At 42.7% G+C, this 26,530-nt stretch overlaps 1 protein-coding gene across 2 annotated transcripts in view; it reads right to left on the reverse strand.

Moving 5' to 3' along the window:
* The window catches only part of MOXD1 (monooxygenase DBH like 1), an 86,608-nt gene extending 60,296 nt beyond the window's left edge, over nt 1-26,312 (reverse strand). Inside the window, exons 1-4 of one of the 2 annotated variants that reach the window (XM_048844536.2) lie at nt 26,179-26,312; nt 5,817-5,963; nt 3,492-3,659; nt 3,280-3,363 (exon numbers count right to left, since the gene is read on the reverse strand). In XM_048844536.2, the coding sequence (XP_048700493.1) occupies nt 3,280-3,363; nt 3,492-3,659; nt 5,817-5,894 (330 nt within the window). In that variant the 5' untranslated portion in view covers nt 5,895-5,963; nt 26,179-26,312. Of the gene's footprint in view, nt 1-3,279; nt 3,364-3,491; nt 3,660-5,816; nt 5,964-25,081; nt 25,444-26,178 lie in introns of those variants that run through there. The other variant, XM_048844535.2, reaches the window with a different exon arrangement.
* Nucleotides 26,313-26,530: the final 218 nt, after the last annotated feature.

Raw genomic sequence — 26,530 nt, forward strand, 5'->3', positions numbered from 1 at the left:
TGTTATGTTTTTTTTTTTCTACATATGGCAAAGTACCAGATAATGAAAATAGTGCAGGTGGCATTTTACATTGTGTGTGAAATCCTGAACTAATAGAAAGAACTGTTAGTTCACTAACATATGTTATTTCATTACCGTACCTTGTAGTAGGAATAATGGCCCAATCCTGCAACACCTTACCCAGACAAACAGTCCCACTGGCTTCAATGGATGCCAGTGTAGATACTTGGATGAGTAAAGGTTTGTAGGATTGGGCCCTAACTTCCTTAACATGCAAGTCTCCAAAACAGCACCTAATGCAGTCTTAAATGCCTTTGAACTAACAGCCAACACCATTCAATTTGGCAGGCTCTTCACCCAGAGAAAACCATATTTCCTAAAAGCGGTTGGGGTAGATTGTGGCTTTCAGGCCTATAGTGGGGGTGAAGCAGAGCTGCACTGCCTGGAAGGAACTCGTGAAGCACATAGCTTCTCCGGGGAATGCAGGGAGAATGAACACTGCATCTTTTAGAAAGATGGAGCCTACTCACCACCAGCAGAGTTGGACTGTTCTGTGTGTGGGAACGGGGGGCTGATGTCTCCTACTGTGGGTAACTAGAACCACATCCCAGGTTTCACAGGTTTTTTTTTACAATAATCACTTCCCTTTCTTTACCTCTTTCAACTCAACCGTCTACAATCAGAGAATCTTGACATTCTTCACTACCTAGCTTTACTTTTATCTCTATTTCCCTAAGGTCTTGTCTAGAGAAAATATTGTACTTTACAATGAAAATTAATATATCTGAAAATAAATTAGTCAGAGGATAATAATAATTAACAAAAAGAAATGAAAGAGAGAAAGAAAAGGTGTGCTATATGAACCAAATTCTACTTAACTTGGAGCTGGACCACCTTAAGGACTTAAACCAGTAAAGTACTTAAGCATTTGTACATAACTAATTGTTTAGTCCTTCTGAAGCTGATGAGACTGCTTATGTACTTAAAGTTATGCACATGGCTTTTTCTCTTTCTAAAAGTGGCATGCCTTGTTTGTGCTGAATGTATACAACAGAAGAAACCATGAATCAACATCTACTTATGCATCCAAATAGCCCAATCAGTTTGTTGAAAGCAAATAATGCATTTGGCTTGTCCTTTGTCCATTTCTATCTTTGTTTGCATGGCCCATGTCCTTTTTGGAGATCCATAATCCCATTCCTTTGTGTAATCAATAAGCATTTGAAAATGCACAATGTGTTTGCAAGAATACATCTGTATAAATCCACAACAAGCCTGTATAAGTCAGCTATATAGCTGTGTGACATATCTGAAAATTCAAGTTCTACCCTTAGAAAGAAATGCTAAAACAGGATTTTCACAATTCCTTTTCTCTCCTTCTCTCTGTAATCAGTTTAGCTGTCAGTGAGTACTACAACATTTAAATTACAACATTGCTTTCTTCCCCAAGTCAGAAAAACATTGAAAATAATATTAAAATTGTCAGCTATTTATAATAAAATATCAAACAGGAGACTTTCAAAGTTTATGAGATTCTAATATTCATTATAAATCACAGCATAAATACAGAATATGAAACACCACACTTCTGTGAAAAAAAATCAACCAATAAGTGAATTTCAGCTTAAGTTCTCAAACTTCAACCAGCCACATACTACATTCACATGGTGCACCTATAGTAGCTGTCATCCAAAGCATCTTAAGGCAAGTTACACAGTCTTTTCAGTGAAGCATACATGTGTACAGTTGCTATTAAGATCAGCATTGAAAGACGTGCATAGGTGCTTAATATTCTGAGCTTATATCATTTGAAAACACATAGCAAGGAGTTTTCACACATTAATATTGCAGGCCAAATTCTGTTTTACATATACCCCTGTATGACTGGTTACCACCTACTTCAATGTGATTTACATGCAAGTAACTGGCAGCATCATTTGGACCTAACGATTTATCCACTGGAAAATTGATTAAACCCATGGTACCGCAGAATAACCATGTCTCATATACACATTTGAGATAATGGGTCAAGTTCTCTTAGGGTATGTATACACTGAAAAAGAACCCCACAGCAGCAAGTCTCTGAACCCAGGTCAACTTACTTGGGATTGTGTTACCGAGATAAATATAGAAGTGTAGACATTCTGCCTTGGGCTGGAGCCTAGGCTCTGAGATCCACGCCTGTCGCTGGGTTTCAGAGCCTGGACTCCAGCCGAAGCAGGAATGTCTGCACTGTTATTTTTAGCCCTGTAGCACAAGTCCACAGCCTGACCTGGGCTCTGAGACTCTCTGCTGGGGGTGTTTTTTGCAGTGTAGATTACCTTTTGTTTTTAGACCCTTACAATCTCACCGAACTCATTGGAGATGCATGAACATAACAGAGAAGCCCAACAATAGTAGTAACATCTTCATGTTTTTACTTGAAACATCAATGGGCTTTAGGAAAAATTAAAACCTTGGGCCTGATCCTGCAACCCTTATTCATACATAATAATTGTATAGTGCCACTCAAGTCAAGGACTACTAACTGCAGGATCATGCTCCTTTTAACTAGCACCATCTAATTTTGTTTCTCAAGACTGAAATTTCTCTCAAATAATTCTTACTTTGTTCTTTTAACATCTATTCACACTGACACAATAATTTTATGATTACATATTACATACCTTAAATTAATGAGGAGTGAATCTAAAAAGTGTTTGTTGATTCAGATAGGCACCCAAACAGATGGATATTTATTTAAACTATCTACTTCACTTTGGTCTGGCAAAGTAGAACAGAATTATTATGAGAGTGGGCTCTTTTGTGAAATCTAAGGTACATCACATTATTGGTTTTGTGAGGAAGAGTGTAAGCACCATCTTTCTCAAAGTGTTTTTGTGCTTCTGGGTTCAGCCTGAACCAGAAGTTACAGAGGCTAAAAAATATATAATATAAGGAATAATGCTAACTGGTTGCAGTTTTGAAATCAGTTTGAATTTGCTGTGAGCTTTGGAAAAAAGCCTGTGGCTTTTTGTTTTTTTTTTACCCAAATTAGTTTACCCATTCTTTCTCTCTCTCTGTCACACACACACACACACAGACACACACACACACCCTTCCTTACTCCTGTTTTCACAAAACCAGTTGAAAGATCTTGTTTGTTTCTTTGTTTTTGTCCAAGTGCAGAACAAAAACAAATTTGAAAACCTTGAAAGTTGCTGTGAAACAGAATTGCTGTCCTCTGGACATCTCTAAACAGGAGGGTATAAATTAGACTCTTCAGACTGAGTCACATACCTTTATCACATGATGCTTTTCATGATGTATAGGTATCTTAAACATTTGGCACCAATATGTTGTGTCTTTGTCCGGTATAGGCACCTGTCTTAATAAAAAGGGAAAGAAAACACTAATATAAAAGTCAAACTTTTTTCATGTTGCTTCAGTCCCCGCCTCTCACCCCCACCACTACGTATCTCCAAATAAAAACAAAACCCAAAGTAACTTACGTCTTGGTTTGTCAAGTCAAAGTATGGCAAAGAGGCAGATATAACATTCTTTTTCTCAGGGTTCAGTAAACGTAGACTCTTTGAGCCGCGATTTGATCCATGATAATTTTGGCCTGCTTCTCCTATGTCTTTGTGGTGATAGGCCCATATCACCCTTACTGTGCTCTCCTTGAAAACAAAATCTTTTCTGATTAGGTATAGGAAGAAGTCCTTCCCCACAGTTTAGTTCACAACATTCCCAAGGCAGATCCAGAGCTGTAGTGACTTGTCATTGCTCTGCTGGTGCCACCCTTTCCCTGTTTTTATAATCCACCCCCATGTATCTACAACGGCTGTCCTCCAAACATGTTTCACAGAGATCTCCTTGCAGGGCTCAGCTGGTCTCAGTTGGAGGTTTACTCTGCCACTGAGAAATGAGTGCCATCAAGGTATATGTGTCTTTCCCACAAAGGTTAGTAAGTTTTATGCACTGCCACAGGAAGCAGAATAGATCCCTAAACAGCAAACAAACAAGCAAAGAAGGCAAGTCTTTTTTTAGAGGGGTTACCAGTGCTTCTCCTGCGATCAGCTGCTAGAATGAGAATGTCTGCACCGCACTTAAAGCGGGGCAAATGTTGGCTGGGTTTGCCAAAGAAGGGCAGCTGTGGAGGGGAGGGGGGGGGAAGTGAGGTCAGAGACTGCTGCAAAACGTGAATGGTGGTCAGCTTTGCGGGCGCTGACTCGCCCCCCAGGAATGTAAGGTCTGAAGGACATAAAGGTGCAAACCCTGGGCGTGGGAAGCCCGTTTGTTCCATGCAGCAGGCAAGGCAGCACCCACCCATCCTCCATCCTCTAGTGTCAAATATCAGGTGGGTTAGGACCTGCTTTGGGCATTGTGCTAGTCACTCCTTTTTAAGGGGGGCTGGGAAGGAATTTTCCCCACACTACCAGATTGGCTTTGGTGGAGTCAGGTTTTTTGGCCTTCCCCACAGCGGACATCAGGGATGACCTTTTCTGGTAAGAAGAAAAGGGGGTAGGCTATATGTCGTAATTTATTTTGTAAGTGTGGGGCAGATGTCCAGTGCAGTTACCCCATAGGGAAGGCATCCAGTGACCCCAGATAAATGGCCTGGTAAAGGACTTAAAAGGAGGTGCTGGATAAAGGAACAGAGAGGGGAGGGTAGTTGGGGAACTCCTATGATTGGTACATCAAGGAGCCACGCTCCCACAACTCCCTTCTCATAGCCACCTTAACCCTCCTATGAATGGGTGGATGGTAAGATCCAAGCCACGGGTTGGCTGGGGGGACCTGGATGGAAAATGAAGGGGGGCTGGTGGAAGCCCCGGGTAATGATTTTAATAAATATGGATTTGCCTGCACCGTACACCTTATCTGCCGGGTAGTCCCAGACATCTATATAATAAAGTTGCAGCCTGATTAAATCCACATCAAGTGTCTCCTGTCCTTCTTTCGGTATACCCAGACAATGCATCTCGGTCCCTCCTGTTCTCTGCTTGTGGCACACAATAGTTTAGTGTCCTGCAGGCTGTAATACTTTGTTCTAATTCTGGTTGTTGGGCTCAGTGTGGGGATGACTGGGTGGTGTTTAGTGGTCTGTGATATATGATGTCAGACTAGATGATCCCATAGTCCCTTCTGGCCTTAAACTCTACAACACTGATTAAAAAAGCATTTCCTATCATAGCAAACTTTCTAGAGTTAGAAGATTAACATACCAAAGTGAATGACTTGATGCAAGTCTTTTGCTTGTTCAGTCATCTTTAATGCTATTGTCAGTGAGTACATATTTTAAAACTGCATAAAAAGAAATAAATAGACTATTGCAGCTACCATGCAGTAAATAAAAGAACTTAACTTGGACAATAAACATATTAAAAAAAAATATGCTCTGCTTAAAAAAAGAGAAAATACAGAAAATCAAATATAAAATATGTTTATCCTGCTATATGCACAAATTTTCCAGAAACTCATCTTTCTGTACTGACGTCAAGCATGTAAGACTCAGTACAAAAGAAATTTGGGAAAGGTCTGAGAAACAGATAGAAGGGGAGGGAAAGAAATTCGAATTTGACTTTAACTGCCCATGCCTTCTAAAATACATCCAAATATTGAAATTTTACATGATTAATCGAAGCCCCAAAATGGAAAGTTTGGAAAGTTTGGAAAGTCAAATAGCTGGATAAACACATTTGGTAGATTAATTTCTGTAGTTCTTTTTCTTTTTTATAATCTGAGGAGTTTTTGATAACTGGCTTCAATGTCATGGTATATTTTTATGTACTTGATCTATGTGTGTCTCTCTATATAAAAGGAAAACACCTTACCGTTATACTCTTATCATTTGTGTCACAAGTGTGCAGCTCTCTGCTAAAAGCCAATATTGTATGTGTACTATTTTCCATAGCATACTCAAGATGGTAATCCTGTTGAGAATCTTTCTTCAATGCTCTGTTTGCATCTGTAAAATAATCCTGTTGAAAATACAAAATAAAACCAACTTGCTATAATTCATTATAAAATGATCTGGTATTAAATCCAAAACATGTCTTTATGTAAAATATTGAAACTACAACAATTGTTTGCTAAAGGATTTATTGTAGATGAAATTGGGTAATTTTCTGAGTAAAAAGTCACCTAAGTCTTACTAGTAGACAGCTGAGGCTCAGAAACTTAAAGCAGATCCTTCTTTAACAATGGTATAAATTTACTGCTTGTGCCCAGACACCTAGAAAAAACAAATAGGATACTTAAAAGATAATGAGCAAATTCATCTTTACTGTAACTCTACCGATTTCAGTACAGCAAGAGTTAATTTCACTTAATGTTTATATCAAAAGCACTTCCTTTTCCTCTCTCCCCACATTTTAGTATTTACTATTTTTTCTTACAAAAAATAATTGGAAAAAAAATCTAAAAGAAATCTAAAAATCTAAAGGAACCAGCCACTCTAGCTTTAACTAGTGTGGGGTTTTTTTGGAAAATTATCATTACACAGCAAAATTTATCTTACAATGGCATAGTCTTGTTTACACATCTATCAGTTTAAAAAGCCCACTCTAATGTTTGTAGTGACTATTTTAAAAGAAAGAAAGATCACAGTCTTCAGTGTAACAGATATATCATATAATTGCAGAAATCGCTTCAATAATGTCACATCATTAACCTCGTCACCCCTGACTTCTTTGCTGCCATGTGCAGCTGCTTGCTAGCTGTGCCTCATTCCCTCAAGATGACACAACCTCTCATATTGACAGAGCCCCAACCATGTGGTGTTCATAAAAAAGGCCTTCCGTAGGCTCAGGAACAAGGGGAGCAGGATATTCTTAGATGCCCTTCTTTGAGTTTTAGGCCTGTTCTGTGCAGATTTTTTGTTTTTTGCTACTCTGTGCACTGAACCTTGGAGGGGAGCAGCTGGTCTGTGGTTAGGAAAACATCAAGAGAAAACTGCTTTCCCAGCACATGCTAGTGTTCTCTCTGTTACCAAAGGATTTTGTTTGAAGCAAAATTTTTTAACTAGTAGATGTGCTTCTGGGGCTAAATGAGTTTTATGTGGTTTCTATGACTTGCATTCTCCAGTCTCCAGAGGCAGAATCTCTCACCTGAATATGCAATTGAGAGAGTTTTAAAAGTGCACATGCAAGTGTTTAGAAATTATATTCAGTGTAAAATTTGAGGCTGAACTTGAAATCCCTTTGAAAATTTGGCTCCTGGTCAACAGCAACTAAATCAAAATCTTAAGTGAAATCTTGGCCTCAGAAAAACTCACATTTAATTAATGAGGCCAGGATTTCACCACTCATTTCTGAAGTGTCCCTTTTTCTCTCATTATCATCATAGCATCCGAGAGTGGAATTTGGCTTATTATGCATGTTATAGATTGATATGCATAAATATGTATGCATCTATAGATCTTGAATGTGGAGCACTCCAAAGTTAGGACATGCCAGATTTAACGTTGTCTGTGAAAACTTAACTGGTCCCTCTTGTGTGTATTCACTATGCTATTAATTACAGGAGCATATTATTTTTTCCACAGGACCCTTGCCTCATTCAGTGCACAGGATGGACCACGTTATGGGGATGAATCAAGTCTGCATAGTGTTGCTCGTAGGAACCCTGCTTCATTTGTTACAGAAGTTGGATGGTGTATAGCAAATGTGGAAGAGGGCAGCAGGAAGAGAAAGGATGGTCTCTTGGTTAAGGAAGTTGAATCTTCCCTGGAGAACTGGATTCTATCCTTGCACGTGCCACAGAGTTTCCATGTGATGCTTGGCAAGTCAGTTACACCAAACTATTCGTACATGGACATTGTTTTTTATTTTATGGTGTCCAAGTTGAGTCCCTGAGGTTGACAACTTGCAATTGCAACTGAAGTCAGCATAGCTGTGCTTTCAAATTAAAGTGTTTGATAATGGAGATAATAATGTTCCCCTAACCTCACAGGGCTATTGTGAAGATTAATTAATTAATGTTTGGAAAGCATTCAGATACTATAGTGATGAGCACCACAGATAAGTCCATGAAGAAATTCACAGTTCTGTATGCACAGCAAGGTTTGAATGGTGTGCAGAAATAAGGCCTGGAGCCACACACTGAACAATGGGGAAAACACAAATTATGGAATAGCTGCTTTTTCATTGACCACTGTCCGTCCTGTGCACTGAATGAGGCCAGGGTGCAATCCACAATAAAAACAAATGTTAAAACCTCATACATTGTCACAAAATGAAATAGTTTTCCGGCCAGCCCTATGCATGGCTAGGTGCAAGTGAACGAGTATATGTTCAAAAACAGGTATGTGAGTGTGTGTGGATGAGAAAAGTCACAGAATCAGAACAATCGTGAGCTGAGAAGAGGAGCAGAGGATTCAGCTGAGAAATCTGGGGCCTATATACATGTGCTGAGAGGAAGGGAATAGATGGATGGGTTGGGTTGGGTTGTGTGGTGGGGCAGAATTACTGGATTTGTTTTACAAGGTGGAATTAATGGACCTGCTTTGGGGTCTGTATTGGGGGAACAGATGGGTGGGTGGGTGTTGTGTGGAGGTTTGCTTGAGGAACTGGGGTGTTGTGTTCAGTGATTAATATATTTTTGTTGAGTGGAAACTATGTATTTTTTTCCATTGAGACAGTCACAAGGGATTAGATGGATTTGCAGCGGGGTGGAGGTCCCACTTCCAAGTTTTGCTTGAGTCCCATCCAAATATTAAAATCCTGTCCTCTGCATCACTGAATTAGGCATAAAATATGCCAATAAGGATAAATGATGACAATTTAAATGTCAACCTAACTATTTCATTCACCCTGTATGAATGGAGAGGGATGGTCACAGATCTCCGCAATTTACAGTGAGTGATGTCTCAGTTTGATTCTACAGGGGAATGGTGATTGGGTTAGTCTCTGAGGTGCCCCAAGTACTCCTTTTCTTTTTGCAGATACAGACTAACACAGCTACTACTCTGAAACCACCACATCAATGTCTTTTTCAGCATCTAGCAAAGGAGAGAAAAGCTGGTTTCAGTCATTACCTCTACAAATCCATTCACTCATTTACCACTTTTGGCATGTAAAAAGCCCAGTATTTACTAAACAAATGTATCCAGCCATTAGCTTGGGAACAATTTATATTTTTGGCTAGATCTTTTAGTCCCATGGCTCTTACCTTTCCAAACTACTGTACCCCTTTCAGGAGTCTGATTTGTCTTGCATACCCACAAGTTTCACTTCACTTAAAAACTACTTGCTTACAAAATCAGACATAAAAATACAAGTGTCACAGCACATGTCATAAATACAAAGGGAAGGGTAAACCCCCTCAAAATCCCGCCTGGCCAGAGGAAAAATCCTCTCACCTGTAAAGGGTTAAGAAGCTAAAGGTAACCTCGCTGGCACCTGACCAAAATGACCAATGAGGAGACAAGATATTTTCAAAAGCTGGGAGGAGGGAGAAAAACAAAGGGTCTGTGTCTGTCTGTATGATGCTTTAGCCGGGGACAGAACAGGAATGGAGTCTTAGAACTTAGTAAGTAATCTAGCTAGGTATGTGTTAGATTATGATTCCTTGAAATGGCTGAGAAAATAGCTGTGCTGAATAGAATGAATATTCCTGTCTGTGTGTCTTTTTTGTAACTTAAGGTTTTGCCTAGAGGGATTCTCTATGTTTTGAATCTAATTACCCTGTAAGGTATTTACCATCCTGATTTTACAGAGATGATTCTTTTTTATTTCTATTAAAAGTCTTCTTGTAAGGAAACTGAATGCTTTTTCATTGTTCTAAGATCCAAGGGTTTGGATCTGTGGTCACCTATGCAAGTTGGTGAGGATTTTTACCAAACCTTCCCCAGGAAGTGGGGTGCAAGGGTTGGAAGGATTTTGGGGGGAAAGACGTGTCCAAACTACGTTTTCTCGGGAACCCAGATAAAGTTTGGTGGTGGCAGTGGAAGTCCAAGGGTAAAATAGTTTGTACCTTGGGGAAGTTTTAACCTAAGCTGGTAAAAGTAAGCTTAGGAGGTTTTCATGCAGGTCCCCATATCTGTACCCTAGAGTTCAGAGTGGGGAAGGAACCTTGACAGCACACTATTACTGAAAAATTGCTTACCTTCTCATTTTACCATATAATTATAAAATAAACCAATTGGAATACAAATATTGTACATACATTTCAGTGGATAGTATATAGAGCAGTATAAACAAGTCATTGTCTATATGAGATGTTAGTTTGTACTGACTTTGCTAGTGCTTTTTATGTAGCCTCTTGTCAAACTAGGCAAATATCTAGATGAGGTGATATACCCCCTGGAAGATCTCTGTGTACCCCCAGATCTCATGTACCCCTGGTTAAAAACCACTGTTTTAGTCTTTGGAAGATCTGCCGTCACAAACATGGAGGACATATGGATCTGAAGATACACCTCTTTAGGGTGGGAGAATAAGAATAAACAATCTAAGGCCTGTTCCCACATTACCACCAGAATCAAAATTCCCATTGGCTTCTCAGGTTACTAGTGTGGAGACTGCTCTGTAGCACAGGATTTGTCCACACTTACAAGTTTACTGGTAAAATTATGTCAGTTAAAGGGGCGTGATTTGTACCTACCCCTGGTGTGGACACAGTTATAGTTGTAAAAGGATGTCTTATACTGATATAGCTCATTCTAGTTCCCAAACTAGAATAAGTATACCGATATAAGCAGTTTTATGCCAGTATAATTGTGTCCACAGTAACGGGGTTTTACCACTTAACCTATACAGCTATAGTTAAAGCAGCTAAACTTTCTATTGTTGACAAGCCCATATTGGTACATGCTATTCTAAATTTTAGAGAGCTGAAGCACAGATCTGTAGTCAGAATCAAGCTCTCAGTATAAAATTTCTGTATCAATCTTAACAGCATGGAAAAGATATGGTCTGGTTTGCTGATTCTACACTTACTATTCATCCATTATAATAAGGGCTTAAGGCCTGAGTCTCTATTTCTTTGCACCTCTGGGGATATTGCCATGCAAAATAAGTGAAAAGTGCATATAAAAACACTATCAAATCAGACTGGTAGTGTTTTATACCCACTTTACTAAGTGTAAATGATTGTAGAAGGAGGAAGCAAGTGGAGAATCAGGCCCTTTATTTCTTCTGTGAAGTCTAGCTCCCTTGCCCAATGGTAAACCAAGTTTTGGTTGTTTATAGAATTTCTGTTGAAAACTTGCAGTACTATAGATGAATCCTTCGGAATTAAATATTATTAGTCTTGATACGATAGCACAGACTTTTCTTCTTTGGGATATTTTATACCCTTTAAAATAATTTAAAGTATCTTAAATATAACACAATTTTCCTGCATTTTCTATAGTAATATTGCATTAATCAGTCTAAGCAAACCTTAGCACAGACTTTACATCAGTTGAATACTTAGATAGCATTATCACAATATGCTGTTTAGAAATTAAAACAGTTTATGGAAAGTTAACAATCACACAGATTATACAAGTTGTTGTGTATCATTTACAACAGATGAAGGCAATGATGTTAAATTGGTTCTCACATTCTATTGACCTGTATCACTTTCGTATAAGAGCTTTGCAACAGACATGTTTCTGATTGGCACTATACAAAACAGTATGGAGAGTAATTTCTTATAGATGTAATAAAAGCTGCAAATAGGCTGTTTTATCCTTGAAGAATGTAAGCACAGCTGCACAAGGAATCTTGAGAAAAAAATATTACCAGCTGTCATCACACACTTGAACAGGTGTTTATAAAGAAAAAAGCAACCCTCAACATCTTTACAATGTCCAAGACTGTTTTGTTTATGATATCCATTTCCTATAATAAATTTTACATAGCACCTTTCAATCCAAAGGATCAGAAAACAATTTACAGACTATGGCCCTATCCACGGGTTCAATGTGTGAGCAAACTGCACCATTTATAAAAGTTGCCATGTTCTTCCTCAGAGATCACCAAATTTCAATGTTCATTAGACTAGTATAAGGGGGCATGTCAGGGTCAAGCGATAGGAAAGAGGCATGGACAGAGCTAGATGCACTCCTGCTATTCCCATCTTAGAGACCATTGTTAATTAGAGATTGCTTTATCTTGGGACAGAGTTGGAGATGAGCTGGGGAGAGAAGCAGGGAGCTATAACCTAGCAGGAAGTAAGTACAGCACAGAATCTGGCTCAGAATATCTAGGAACGACAAACTGCTCTTGAAAAAGTAAGAACTGACCAAAACTTTTGTCTTAAATCTGCAACAAACCAGCCCTTTTTTTGGAATTCTAAATCACATGGTTAATCTTTTTATTATTAATTACTATTATTAATATTATTTTTCATTCAAATGGAATCCTGGAGTTCTTGATTCCAGCAGCCAGTGGATAATATCACAAGAAAAGCTGTTTTCACATGGTATCTGACAGGAACCAGATAGAACATAATTTTACAAATAAGCAAAACAAACTTTTTTCAATCTCACATGAGTTCCAGCTTGAATTTAGAGCAATGACTCTACTCAGTTCTTATTTTATTAAAAATAAAGTAGAGTGACCAAGAGAGAGCTAACAAGAAGGAAAAGTCTGCAAGCCTCAATCACAGTAAGAACATTATGAGATCATTCTGGTTGACTGACAATGATGTAACGGGTCCCAAATGAAAAAGAATATTCCATAGAAAGCCTAGACTGACAACAATCAAGCAACTGTAGGAGGTGTCCAAAGTAACTGTCCAATAGCCAGTTCATTTGCCACCTATAACCAGTTCGTTCATGATTAATTATCGATGGCTGTTTACAGAAACACTAGATTAAATAAACTATGCTTCACTACTACAAAAGCCAAATCTTATTCATATGAGCAGTCCCAGCAGGCTACATTCATTACTGGTATAACTCTGATTAAGTTAGTGGAAGTATACCAAGGTGAATGTGGCCCACCTACTACAGCGGAACTATCATTTGGGTAAGGAAAGATTTTCCCGCAAATAAATATGTTTTTAAAAAAGAAAGAGAGAAAAAGAGATACATGAACTTCTTCCAGTTTTTAGGGTTATTTGACATATTAGAAGGATGTTTATAATATGTATGTGTGTGTGTGCACACAGACACAAACACAAACAAAATATAAACAAACCATTCTTATATGTCAAATAAACCTACAAACTGGAAGGTGTCAATAATTTTCATTCTAAATCCAATTTCTTTTATCGAGGTAAGTTCTGTCAGGGATCTGCATGCTCTGCAGCAAGATGGGCCTAAATTCTGCAGACACTCCTTGGTTTCTGTGGAACCCTGTGGCAGTTGATGAAATTTTGCATCAGACTTAGATATTTTGATTATTATCTGCAGAGAGGGAAGATATTGGATACTGGAGGGCTCTTTGATTTAGCATACAAAGGCATAATAAGATTCAGTGTTTGGAAGTTGAAATAAGACAATTTTTTAACATTGAGGATACTTAACCACCAGAACAGGTTCCCAAAGTATTTGGTAAATTCTCCATCACCTGGAGTCTTTTCATCATGATTAGCTATCTGTCTAAAAGATATCATCTTGTTCAACCGTAAGTTATAGAGCTGGATGCAGGACTGTCATTAAAAAAAAACTAGACTAGACAAAGCATGTGACAATATGCTTTAGGGGGAAAAACTTCACTGGGTGGGGATGCACAACAACCTAGGATTCTTTAGTCTGCAGATGAAGTAAATGCTAGTCAAATAGCATCTGAAGTGACTATCTTTCAGGTGGACTTAAGGGTGGAGATTTATGCATACCTCTCAGCTGTCCCTTATCATTAGGAATATCCCTCATTCTGGATCCAGATTTATACAGGTAGATGTTGTATAGTTTTTAATTACTTGAAATTATTATGAGGAAGACTTTCAAAAGCACCCGAGGGATTTTGGAGCACAGCTGTCAATGAGACTTGTGCTCCAAAACTCCTTAGGTGCTTTTGAAAATCTCCTCCATATATCTAAAATCCTTATTTTTAATGCTAACTAAATCATATTATATATATATGATATCATATAACTATATTTCTTGTGTTCCCACTTAAGTGTTTTTGTTCACATTGTGTCCTATGTATGAAACTGTATGGGTTAATAAGGAACTGTAAGAAAAATCTCATCTCCTCCTTGTTTCATAAAGACAACAAAAGTACTATAAATAAGGATACAATTTGATCACGGAGGATATGGAGGTCACTAATTCTGTAACTTTCCGGGACCTCCGGGACTTCTTCCACTGCGGCAGGACTGAAGCAGCTGTCAGCCCTGGATCAGCCCCAAAGCTAAAGCTGCGGCTGAGGTTAGGTCAGCCCCCTCCGGGATTGTAGCAGTGGTGGTCAGCCCCTGCCACAGGAGCAGTGGCGGGGCTGGAGCAAGTGCAGGCAATCAGCCCCGGAGCACTGGTGCAGATGGCTGGGAGTTGGCCCTGGGGCCGCCAAAGCAGTGGTCCTTAGGGCTGCTGGAGCAGCTGGCCAGTAGGCTGACTGCCGGAGTAGTGGTCCCCGAGCCACTGAATCAGTGGCCCCAGGGCTGAAGCAGAAACTCAGGTTGGGTCAGCCCCTGCTGCAAGAGCAGCAGCAGGTGCGGAGCAGCTGACAGAGGTCAGCCCCTGGCAGCATTGTGGTTGTTAGCCCTCTTCTCTTCCCCTCTTCTTCTCTTTAGTTTTTACTAAAAGTCAGCAGGCTTCCACTAGTTTTTGTTTATTGCCCGCGATCTGTCCCTGACTTTTACTAAAAATACCCATGACAGAACCTTACCCTTCATTATAAATAACAAAATAATCTAGGTCTGCAAGGAGGAAAATGGGGTTGCATCCCTGACCATCTTGCTTAATAGCCATTGACGGATGCATCCTCCATGAATTTACCTAATTCTTTTTTTTAATCCACTTATAGTTTTGGCTTTCACAGCACCCCTGGCAATGAGTTCCACAGGTTGACTGTGTGTTGTGTGAAGTAGTACTTCTTTTTCTTTGTTTTAAAGCTGCTCCCTATTAATTTCATTGGGTGACCTCTGGTTCTTGAAGAAGTAAAAAACACTTCATTAAAAGGAGTACTTGTGGCACCTTAGAGACTAACCAATTTATTTGAGCATAAGCTTTTGTGAGCTACAGCTCACTTCATCGGATATGCATCCGATGAAGTGAGCTGTAGCTCACGAAAGCTTATGCTCAAATAAATTGGTTAGTCTCTAAGGTGCCACAAGTACTCCTTTTCTTTTTGCGAATACAGACTAACACAGCTGTTACTCTGAAATACTTCATTATTCACTTTCTCCACTTATTCATGATTTTATAGACCTCTATCATCCCCCACCCCTCAGTTGTCTCTTTTCCAAGCTGAAAAGTCCCAGTCTTTTTATCTCTCCTTATATGGAAGCTGTTCCATATCCCTAACCATTTTTGTTTCCTGCTCTGTGTCTTTTGCAATTTCAGTATATCTTCTTTGAGATAGGGCAACCAGATCTGAATGCAGTATTCAAGATGTCGGCATGCCATGGATTATATAGTGGCATTATGACATCTACTGTCTTATTATCTATCTTGTTCCTTACATTCTCTTAGCTTTTTTGACTGCTGCTGCACACTGAGCAGATGTTTTCTGAGAACTATTCACAATGATTCCAAGATCCCTTTCCTGAGAAGTAACAGCTAATTTAGCCCCCATAATTTTGTGTGTATAGTTGAGATTATGTTTTCCAATGTTCATTACTTTGCATTTATCAACTTTGAATTTCAACTGTCATTCTCTTGCCCAGTCACTCAGTTTTATGAGATCCCTTTGTAAATCCTTGCAGTCTGCTTTGGATTTAACTATCCTGAGTAATTTTCTATTTCTATTTCAGTAATTTCTGCAAATTTTGCCATTTCACTGTTTATCCCTTTTCCAGATTATTTGTGAATATGTTGAACAGCACTGGTCCCAGTACAGATCCCTGAGGGACACCTCTATTTAACTCTTGCCATTCTGAAAAAAGACCATTTATTCCTACCATTTGTTTCCTGTCTTAATCAGTTACTGATCCAGTCCACGACTGCTTACTTTACTTAAGAGCCTTTGGTATGGGACCTTGTCAAAGGCTTTCTGAAAGTCCAATACACTATATCCACTGGATCACCTTTGCCCACATATTTGTTGACCCCCTCAAAGAATTCTAATAGATCAGGGAGACATGATTTCCCTTCCCAAAAGCCATGTTGACTATTCCCCCAAAAAACTGTGTTAATCTATGTGTCTGATAATTCTGTTCTTTACTATAGTTTCAACCAATTTGCCTGGCCCTGAAGTTAGGCTTACAGGCCTGTAATTGCCAGGACTGCCTCTGGACCCTTTTTTAAAAAATTGGTGTCACATTGGCTATCCCTAGTTATCTGGTACAGAAGCTGATTTAAGTGATTGGTTACATACCACAGTTAGTAGTGCTGCAATTTTATATTTGAGTTCCTTCAGAACTCCTGGGTGAATACCCTCTGGTCCTGGTGATTTACTACTCTTTAATTTATCAATTTGTTCCAAAACCTCCGCTATTGACACATCGGGGACAGTTCCTCAGATTTAAAAAGAATGGCTCAGGTATGAGAATCTCTCTCATCCTCTGCAGTGAAGACCGATGCAAGGAATTCATGTAGCTTCTCCACAATGGCCTAATCTTCCTTGAGTGCTCCTTTAGTACCTCGATCATCTAGTGGCCCCATTAACTGTTTGGTAGGCTTCATGTTTCTGATGTATTTAATTTTTTTTTTTTTTGCAGTTAGTTATTGTGTCTTTTGCTAGTTGCTCTTCAAATTATTTTTTGGCCTGGCTAATTATGGTGCAGTGTCTCCTTATGTCCCAAACTCAAGCTAAGAGGGGCTTAATAATCATCTGGAGATTTTTCCACGTTGCAAGAAATACCTTCAACAAAGCAACAACTGAAATATGTCAGGGTGGTACACAATTTGCATCTCTTTTGCTGCCTTTCAACTTGTTTTCTAAACACATTTTTGTTGCTGTTAGCATGAGTGCACTTAAAAGCAGCATATCGTTAAGCACAGAGAATGCTCACTGTTTTTGTCTTTTAAAATCCATTCCAAGAACTTTCCTATAAGCAAATAAGCTAACTCTATGGGATACATTTGATAACAGATATTCTTTAGTTTGGGTGAGAGTTAACAAGCAACTCTGTAATGAATAATGAAGTACTTTTTAGTGACACATAGCCACTATTCACTAATGATTTACACCCTGAGTAAGGACTATTTTTGTGTAAGTTCAACAGATGAATCTTACAATGCAACCCTCTTGTATAACTTGCATAAAATAGGCATTCATCAAGGAGGATTACTCAAAATGGGGCTCTAAGCTGCTACGTGCTGTGGGTCAGGATGCACAATTCCAGACAGGGGTGGAGACCAAAGGAGAAGGCTTGGATTTAGCATGAAAATCCATGCTGTGTCAATTCATGAGCACAAATGAGAGAGGCGCTTTTTTTAAAATATAGCTAGATCCAAAAGTTAAGGCTGCCCCAAGCACTTTCATGGCATATAATCCAGGTTGAAAGTGATCTTGGCAATATTACTGGGGTAACATTTTTACAGGTTCAACAGTTTCTCCAATGGAGTCATAAGGAGCTCCCAGCCTTCCCACATCAGGCACCATTGCTTTATTTTGCTGTTTGCTGTTTTTTAAAACAAGCATGTTCATTGTAGTCCTGTACAATCTGCAGCTATGCCACTGCAATGCTCTCTGCAACATGGCAGAATACGGGCTGTAACATTCTTATTGATAACCACAGTTCCCCACCTCTTCTCCTGCCTTCTCTGTATCTCTCTCCCCTTTCTAGTTTTCCAGTCCCTCATACAAGTATGCTAAAGTGACCATGCCATGAGACTTGTTCTCTGCACCTTCCCAAAATTGTTTACTAGGCTCCCACTCCAATAGCTGAACTCCTGAAATGCTTGGCCACTAATGTATTATTGCCCCATCATTCAAATCACGTAGCCACACTTTTTCAAATCATGTTTCCTTCTATGATATAATTATACTCTTCAGCCTGATTGATCTACAGTACTTAGAGAGAGTTAACAGAATTGTCTTTCAAGTCCTTTTAGCGCTACCCCACCATAAATCCCTTCTGTTGCATTAAGGCTCAGTGAAACAAAAGTTGTAACGTCAAAGTCCAAGAGACATTTAAAAATATACAAAGTAAAATCTATGTTGAATAGCCAGGATTTGAAATGCTATTTTTCAAAATATATATATATTTTTTAAGGAAAATGCTTCCCAGTGGTGGGGTGGTGCCTGTGGAGTGCACATGTAGGGATGAAGATTGTATGGCAGGCAAAACATTTTTTTCTGCTCTCTGGAAACCCTCTGCAGTCTTCTTCCACCCCAATGAATTGATCTTTCACATGGCAATAAACAGAACCTGGTTTTACACTTATTGACTACAGTCGTTTTGCTATTCACTCAAAAGTTCTGAAGGAACTCAAATATGAAATTGCAGCACAACTAACTGTGGTACATAACCCATTGCTTAAATCAGCCTCTTTACCAGAGGACTAGAGGACAGCTAATGAAAAGTCAGTTTTTTAAAAAGCTGCAGAGGTGATCCTGCCAATTACAGGCCAGTTACAGCTTAACTTCAGTGTCAGGCAAATTGGTTGAAACTATTGTAAAGAATGGAATCATCAGACACAGAGATGACCACGATATATTGGGGAAGAGTCAACATGGCTTTTGTAAAGGGAAATCATGCCTCATCAATCTATTAGAATTATTTGAGGGAGTCAGCAAGCATGTGGACAAGGATGATCCAGGGGATATACTCAGTGGTTTGAGCATTGGCCTGCTAAACCCAGGGTTGTGAGTTCAATCCTTGAGGGGGCCATTTAGGGATCAGGGCAAAAATTGGGGATTGGTCCTGCTTTGAGCAGGGGGTTGGACTAGATGACCTCCTGAGGTCCCTTCCAACCCTGATATTCTATGATATAGTATACTCAGACTTTCAGACAGCCTTTGACAAGGTCCCTCACCAAAGGCTCTTAAGTAAAGTAAGCTGTCCTGGGATAAGAGGGAAAATCCTCTCATAGATCAATAATTAGTTAAAAGATAAGAAACAAAGGGTAGGAACAAAGGTCCAGTTTTCACAGAGGAGAGAGGTGAATAGCAGGCTCCTCAAAATGATCTGAATTGGGACCAGTGCTGTTCAATGTATTCATAAATGATCTGGAAAAGGGGGTAAACAGTGAACTGACAAAGTCTGAAGAATATACAAAATTAGTCAAGGTAGTTAAGTTCAGTGCTGACTGTGAAGAGTCACACAAAACAGAGTGACTGGGCAAAAAATGATAAATGAAATTTGGTGTTGATATGTGCAAAGTAATGCACATTGGAAAACATAATCCCAACTATACATACAAAATGATGAGAACTAAATTAGCTGTTAACACTCAAGAAAGAGATCTTGGAGTCATCAGGGTAGTTCCTTGATAACATCCACTCAATGTGCCAGAGCAGTCAAAAAATCTAACAGACTGTTAGGAAATGTATATATAATAAGACAGACAATATCATAATAATACTAATATGTAAATTTATGGTATGCCCACACCTTGAATACTACATGCAGTTCTGGTTGCCTCACCTCAAAAAAGATAGAATTGGGAAAAAGTACAGAAAAGGGCAACAAAAATGATTAGGGGGGTGGACCAGCTTCCATATAAGGAAAGATTTAAAGACTGGTCTGTTCAGCTTCAAAAAGAGACGACTCAGAGCGGATCTAATAGAGGTCTATAAAATCATGAATGGTGTGGAGAAAGTGAATAAGGAAGTGCTATTTACCCCTTCACAGAACACAAGAACAAGGGGTCACCCAATCAAATTAATAGGCAGCAGGTTTTAAACAATCATAAGGAAGTGCTTCTTCACACAAAAGACACAGTCAACCTAAAGAACTCATTGCCAGATCATAAGGAAGTGCTTCTTCACACAAAAGACACAGTCAACCTAAAGACAGTCAACTCATTGCCAGGGGTTGTTGTGAAGGCCAAAACCATAAGTGGATTGAAAAAAATCATTAGATAAGTTCATGGAGGATAAGTTTATTAATGGCTATTAGCCAAAGGGTCAGGGATGCAATCCCATGCTCTGGATGCCCCGAAGCCTCCAACTGTTGGATCCTGGTGCTGAGTGACATGGAATGGACCACTCAATAATTGCCCTGTTCTATTCATTCCCTGTAAAAACACCTGGCATTGGCCACTGTCGGAAGACAGGATACTGGACTAGAGGGAACCATTGGTCTGACCCAGTATGGCCATTCTTATATAAGACTCTGCCCCATTTTACAGAAAGGTTATAGGATGCAGCACTGGGGAAAGGATGATGGAGAAAAAGAGATGATGTCAGCAAGCTAAATAGATACTGGCATTTCAGCAAGACTCTGTTTCATACTGCAACAGAATAAGTCATTCCACTTGGCTTAGCCTAGGTTTATGAATAAAATGTGCAGTTCCGAAAAATATTAGGAAGTTGCTTATATCATTTTTTCATCTCAGTTGTAATTTATTGTGCATGACAGCGAACACACTCTTTTAAGGTTTACTGGAATACTGCATATAGTTCTGGTGTCTTCATTTTAAAATGGATGTTGAAAAATTAGAAAGGATGTAGAAAAGAGCCACATAAATTATTTCAAAACTGGAGAAAATGCCTTACAGTTAAAGACTTGAAGAGCTCGATCTGTTTAGCCTATCGGAAAGAAGTTTGACCAATGACTTGATAACAGTATATAAACACCTTCATGGGGAGAAAACACCTTGTACTAAAGGGCTCTTTAATCTACTAAAGAAAGATATAACAAGAACCACTGACTGAAAACTGAAGCCTGACAAATTCAAAGTAAAAATAAAGCACACATTTTTAACAGGGAGGATTACATTATTATTATTATTAATTATTATTATTAACGGGGGGAGGGATAGCTCAGTAGGTTGAGCATTGGCCTGCTAAACCCAGGGTTGAGAGTTCAATCCTTGAGGGGGCCATTTAGGGATCTGGGGCAAAAATTGGGGATTGGTCCTGCTTTGAGCAGGGGGTTGGACTAGATGACCTCCTGAGGTCCCTTCCAACCCTGATATTCTATGATTAACCATTGGAACAGACTGCCAAGGAAGTGGTCTTGAAATCAAGACTACTGGATGCCTTTCTGGAAGATATGCTTTAGTCAAACACAAGTTATTGGGTTCAATTCAGGGGCAACTGGATGAAATTCAATGGCCTGCGTTATACAGGTCTGTCTAGGTCAGGGGCAGGCAAACTTTTTGGCCTGAGGGCCACATCAGGTTTCCAAAATTGCATGGAGGGCTGGTTAGGAGAGGCTGTGCCTCTCCAAACAGACAGGCATGGCCCGGCCCCTGCCCCCTATCTAACCCCCCCCTGCTTCTTGACAGCCCCCCCTGGATCCCTGCCCCATCCACCCATCCCTGTTCCCTGACTGCCCCCGGACCCCTTGCCCCTGACCACCCCATCCAACCCCTCCTCTCCTTCCTGACTTCCCCCCCAGAACCCCTGCCCAATCCAACCACCCCTTCTCCCCGACCGCCCCCGGAACCCTTGTCCCTGACTGCCCCCGCCGCCCCATCCAACTCCCCTCTCCTTCCTGACTGCTCCCATTCAACCCCCCCGTTCCCTGCCCTCTGACCACCCCAACCCCATCCACACCCCTGCCCCCGAACTCCCCTGCCCTCTATCCAAACCCCCCCACACCGTTCCCTTACCGTTCTGTCTGGAGCACCAGCGCTGCCCCAGGAGCTTGCTGCCCCGCCACGCAGAGCATTGTGCCGGCGGCGCAGCGAGGTGAGGCTGTGGGAGAGGGGAGACAACAGGGAAAGAGCTGGGGGCTAGCCTCCCGAGCCAGGAGCTCAGGAGCCAGGTAGGAGGGTCATCCGTAGTTTGCCCACCTCTGGTCTAGGTGATCCAATGGTTCCTTCTGGCCCTAAAACTCTATGAACCTAGGACATACATTTCCAGATAACTAAACTGGTCTCTTTTGGTTTTGTGTTTTATTCAGAGACAGATTTTATGTAAATCTATCTTCAGTTTGAAAGAGCAAAGAAAATCCCTTTTTACCTGAAATTATCAATTAATATATGCCTGTACTTCATGCAGTAAAATAACAAAATATTCCTAATGTTAAACATGTTACTAATATTCCAAAATTTAGTTTAATTTTAGAAAATCTGATTATTATTGGATTATTGAGTTGACGCAACAGAGAAATTTTAAACTTGGTTTCTACTGCTGAAGTTTTAGAGATGCCATATGCTTAAAATAAAAGCACCTCTGATTTGTATGAAGTCACTTCAATGATCAAATGCTTCTAGTAAATCCTGGAGGAGAAAAGAAAGGCTACGATTATTACACCTAGGGGAATTCTGCACCACTGCGCATGCACAGAATTTATGTCCCCTGTAGATTTCTTTGCTTCCCTGCAGAAAAATGACTTTCTGACAGGGAAGCAATGGGAAGCCACAAGAGCAGTCATGTGACCCTCCCCAGCAGTATGTTTCGGGTGCCCAGGGCAGCCAGCACAGAGGCAAATCACTGTGGGGCAGGCGGCAAGACTGGGGAAGAACCGGCTGGTAGCTCCTACCCTGTGCCAGGCTCAGCTGCTAGTCTGGGATGGAGAAGATGGGACTTCTTCTTCCCCTGCATAAGAAGTCCAGTCTTCCCCAGCATGATATCCTGGGCCGGATCAGACCCATCCCCAGATTTCTCCCCCCAGCTGCAGGAAGCTCTGCAAACTCCTTCCTCCCCCACTGCTTCCTGCACCCATCGCTCCTCAGCTGCAGGGGAGGAATCCCTGTACAGGGAGCTGCTCCCCCATTGCCCAACCCCCATGCATCCAGACCCGCTCATACTCAGACCCTCCCATTGAGCCTCACCCCCACACACACTCAGAACCCCCCCGAGGAGACCCTGCACCTGGACCACCCTGACGAGCCACCCGCACCTGGATCCGCACCCCACCAAGCCCCAACCAGTTGCACCTGGATCCCCACCCCACTGAGTCCCACTCCCCTAGCATCTGGACCCCACTCACCCCCAGACTCCCCCACCTCTCGCTGAGCCTCAACCACCTTCACCTAGACCCCCCTGCAGATTCCCATTACCACTACATCCAAAAAACCCCCAACAATCTCCTCTGCATCCACATCCCCTCCTCACCCAGATCCCCCACTGAGCTGCCCGCACCCAGATTGCCCCACACAAAACCCTCTCAACCCACATGTGGATCCCCCCACACTAAGCCCCTCCATACTTGGATCCTGCCTTCCTGAGCCTGCCTGCTCACATCAGGTGCACCTGGCATAGAGGGGTAGGGCCTTTGGGTGTTTCTGGGGCAGGCCCAGTCCTTGCAATGTGTCAGGGTTGGGTGCAGCCTCACCACTGAGTCTGTGTCCCGGGGGGTGTGGGGTACTGCACAGTGTTCTCCCACCTTTGTGCAGCCAGTGGCCTGTGCTCCCCAATGCCATGCTGAAACCTCCACATTTATTTGACAAATAAAATTTGCAGAATTTTGCAGAATTTTAAAATATTATGCACAGAATTTTTAATTTTTTGGCACAGGATGCCATCAGGAGTATATTATAGGGCTTGATTCTTCCACTCCTATTTGCTTTGGCTAGTACTTTACTCCATGAGTAGTCCCTTTAAAATCAATGAAGTTACAGGGAGTATAAATTACTATTCAAGGCAAGTAAGAGCGGCAGAATCTGGCTCATCATTTGTAGATACCAGGCTTGATTCTCCTCTCACCCCAATTTTACATCATCTAACTTCATTGGGTTCAAAATAGTTCCTTCAGATTTACACTGTTGTGAATGGATTGTTGTTTGCATTATAAATCGATCAGATGACCATTTTGCAATAATTTTTGATACACTTCTATTAGTTTGCAAACACCAGTTATGTTAGGGGGATGTGGTCCTGGACTTCTGTTTCAAAGTCAGGCCTCTTAGCATTACCTAGCAAATGTTTCCACCAGGCTTATATTAAAACAAGTGGACTGGAGAGATTCACTGAAACCATCTTGGGAGCTTGTCTTACCAGGAGGCACATTTCACAAGTACAAATACTCATATAACATAAAGTTGCTGCTGTTGAACCCCATTGTGAGAACAAGGTCAAAACATTACTGTCTGCTTCCAGCACATAATGACACGAACAGAGATGGGCAGAGACAGTTTATGCTCCAGTTGATGAGGCTGGATCTGGGACTAAAAGTTGGGGAAGTTACATCCCGATTATAAAGAGGTCATAATGTCGGTGGGGTCCCCTAGATTGACTAGAAAGGAGAAACTCTAAAGGCAGGAAGATTATAATACACGGAGGCTGCGCCACCCGCAGGAAGCATAGTTAACTGTCGCTCAGTTAACTGTTCATGGGCAGCAGTGTGCCAAGGAAAGCGCATCCCGCTGGAAGAGGCCCCGCCTTTGCACCTCACTTCTCCAAGCACAGAGCTCAGCCCCGAAACGCAACGCGGAGAAAGTAGGAAAGGGGGAGAAAAAAGGATTGTTACCTATTCTTGATCCTGGGGCGGGGGGGCGGGAGGAGGAGGACCCTGACAGCTTTAATAAAGGAAAAGTTGACAGAGGGACAGAAGGAAGGAAGAAAGAAAGAAAGAAAGAAAGAAAAAGAAAGAAAGTTAGTTAGTTAGTTAGTTAGTTCTAGCGAAAGGAAAGCCTGGGAAGCCTAAAGCAGAGGAGCGGGGGAAGAGGAGAGACCCGGAGAGACGGAAAGGCTGGAAGGGGAGGGAAAGACGGAGCGGAAAGGGAGCTCAGCGAAGGGAAGGGAAGGGCAGAGGCTCGCAGAGCAAGCAGGGTGTGTGGAGGGAAGGGGAGAGACGCAGAGGCGAGAGAACTAGAGCGGGCACAGGCAAGGGCAGAGCGTGACTCGGTCCGCAGCGCTTCGTCCTCTCCCGCAGCCTCGGGCTGCTCCCAGCGCCGCAGCAGCGGGCGGTGGTGCGGGGCACCCCGCGAAGGCAGGCGCAGCTCGCAGGCTGGCTGGAGCTGGGGCCGTCGGCCAGGTGCTGGGGGCGGCGCGGTCCTTACCTGCAGATAGGGCTTGCCCCTGGCCACGCCTCCCACCACGATGTCCGCGGACGCCATGGCCCCGGTGGGGGAGAGCCCGAAGCCCACGTAGCCCTGAGTGCGCACCTCCAGGCGGAAGGAGATGCTGCTGCCCTGGTGGCCCCACAGCAGCCGGTATCCGGCCGCCCCGTCCAGCACGGCGCTGTGCGGGTAGCGCCCGGCGGCCCCGGTGGCGGGGAGCAGCAGCCCCCACAGCAGCAGCGGCCAGCGGAGCATCCTTCCCGGGCGCCGCTCGCTCGGGCACAGGAGGGGCTCGGTGCGGGGACGTCGCCGGGCTCCAGCCAGCCCCTCTCAGCCGGCGCTGGGCTCTGCTACTGCTGCAGCCGCCGCCGCGCACTGCACTGGGGGGGTGGGGGGGTGTCCTGCTCAGCCCGCCCCCGCAGCGGGCGGCACCAGCCCCGGCTGGGAGCAGGGGGCGGGCTTTGTCCCCCCCCGGAGCGGCGAGGTGATGGGGCGGGTGGGCTGCAGGGAGGGAAGGACGGGCGGGGGGCGGAGGCGGGTCACTGAGGGGAGGGCAGGGGCTGGACGGACGAAGGTGGGGCTGGTGGGGGAGGGACGCAGGGGTAAGAGGCAGGGCCGGGGGGAAGGGGTCAGGGAAAGGGAGGGGCTGTCACTCGGGGGGAAGGGAAGGGTCCTGGAGGCCAGGAATGGGGGAGAGAGGGGTTCAGGGAAGAAGCGGCTGGGGACCCACGTGGAGTTTTGTCCCCCCACCCTTTGAGTCGGTGAGTCAGGAGCCCTATCCCCCCCAACACCACACACACGCCCAGCGCATGAGCCCCTGGCCGGCCGGCTGCGGCTTCTCCTCCTTTGGGAGAGGCCGGGCGGCCAAGACACTCTTGCCAGTGCCGGGGCAGCCCGCAGGCACCACACGTGCGTGAGCCGCCTTGCCCGGCTAGCTACCAGCCCCGGCCTGACAGGACAGATCCCAGCCTCCCTCAGCCCCGGCGCCTGCCCAGGCCCTCCGGGGCTGGAGCCTCCCTGCAGCGGAGCGGATGGGTGATCCTGTGAGTGTTTGCGCTCTCGTTTACCAAGACACGCGCTCTCCGCTTGAAACCAACCTGGTTTACACAGTCCCAGCCTCAGAGCAGCCCCTCGGCCGGCCACACGCTTTCCCCTGCTCCTGCTAATAGCTTGTGTGTAAGCTCATCTGATACACTGGGGTAACAGCGGCGAAGCTCCAGGCACTGCCGAGACTCCGGTGTAAGGCCACCAGCCCGTGTAAATGGGAACGCTGTTCGAGTTCGGATGCTTACTGGTCACTGTTCAGGGCTGCGACAGAGTGACCGAGCAGCTGGGAGGAAGGTGGATTCTAAAGAGGCCCCGCGAAGCTACATAGCGGCTGGTGCTCGGCGGGTGCGGTAGCCTGCATGCAACGCCTGCTTAAAATGTGCATCTAAATATCTCCGTAGT

Source organism: Caretta caretta, chromosome 3 (genome assembly GCF_965140235.1).
Source record: "Caretta caretta isolate rCarCar2 chromosome 3, rCarCar1.hap1, whole genome shotgun sequence".
Classification (NCBI taxonomy): domain Eukaryota; kingdom Metazoa; phylum Chordata; order Testudines; family Cheloniidae; genus Caretta; species Caretta caretta.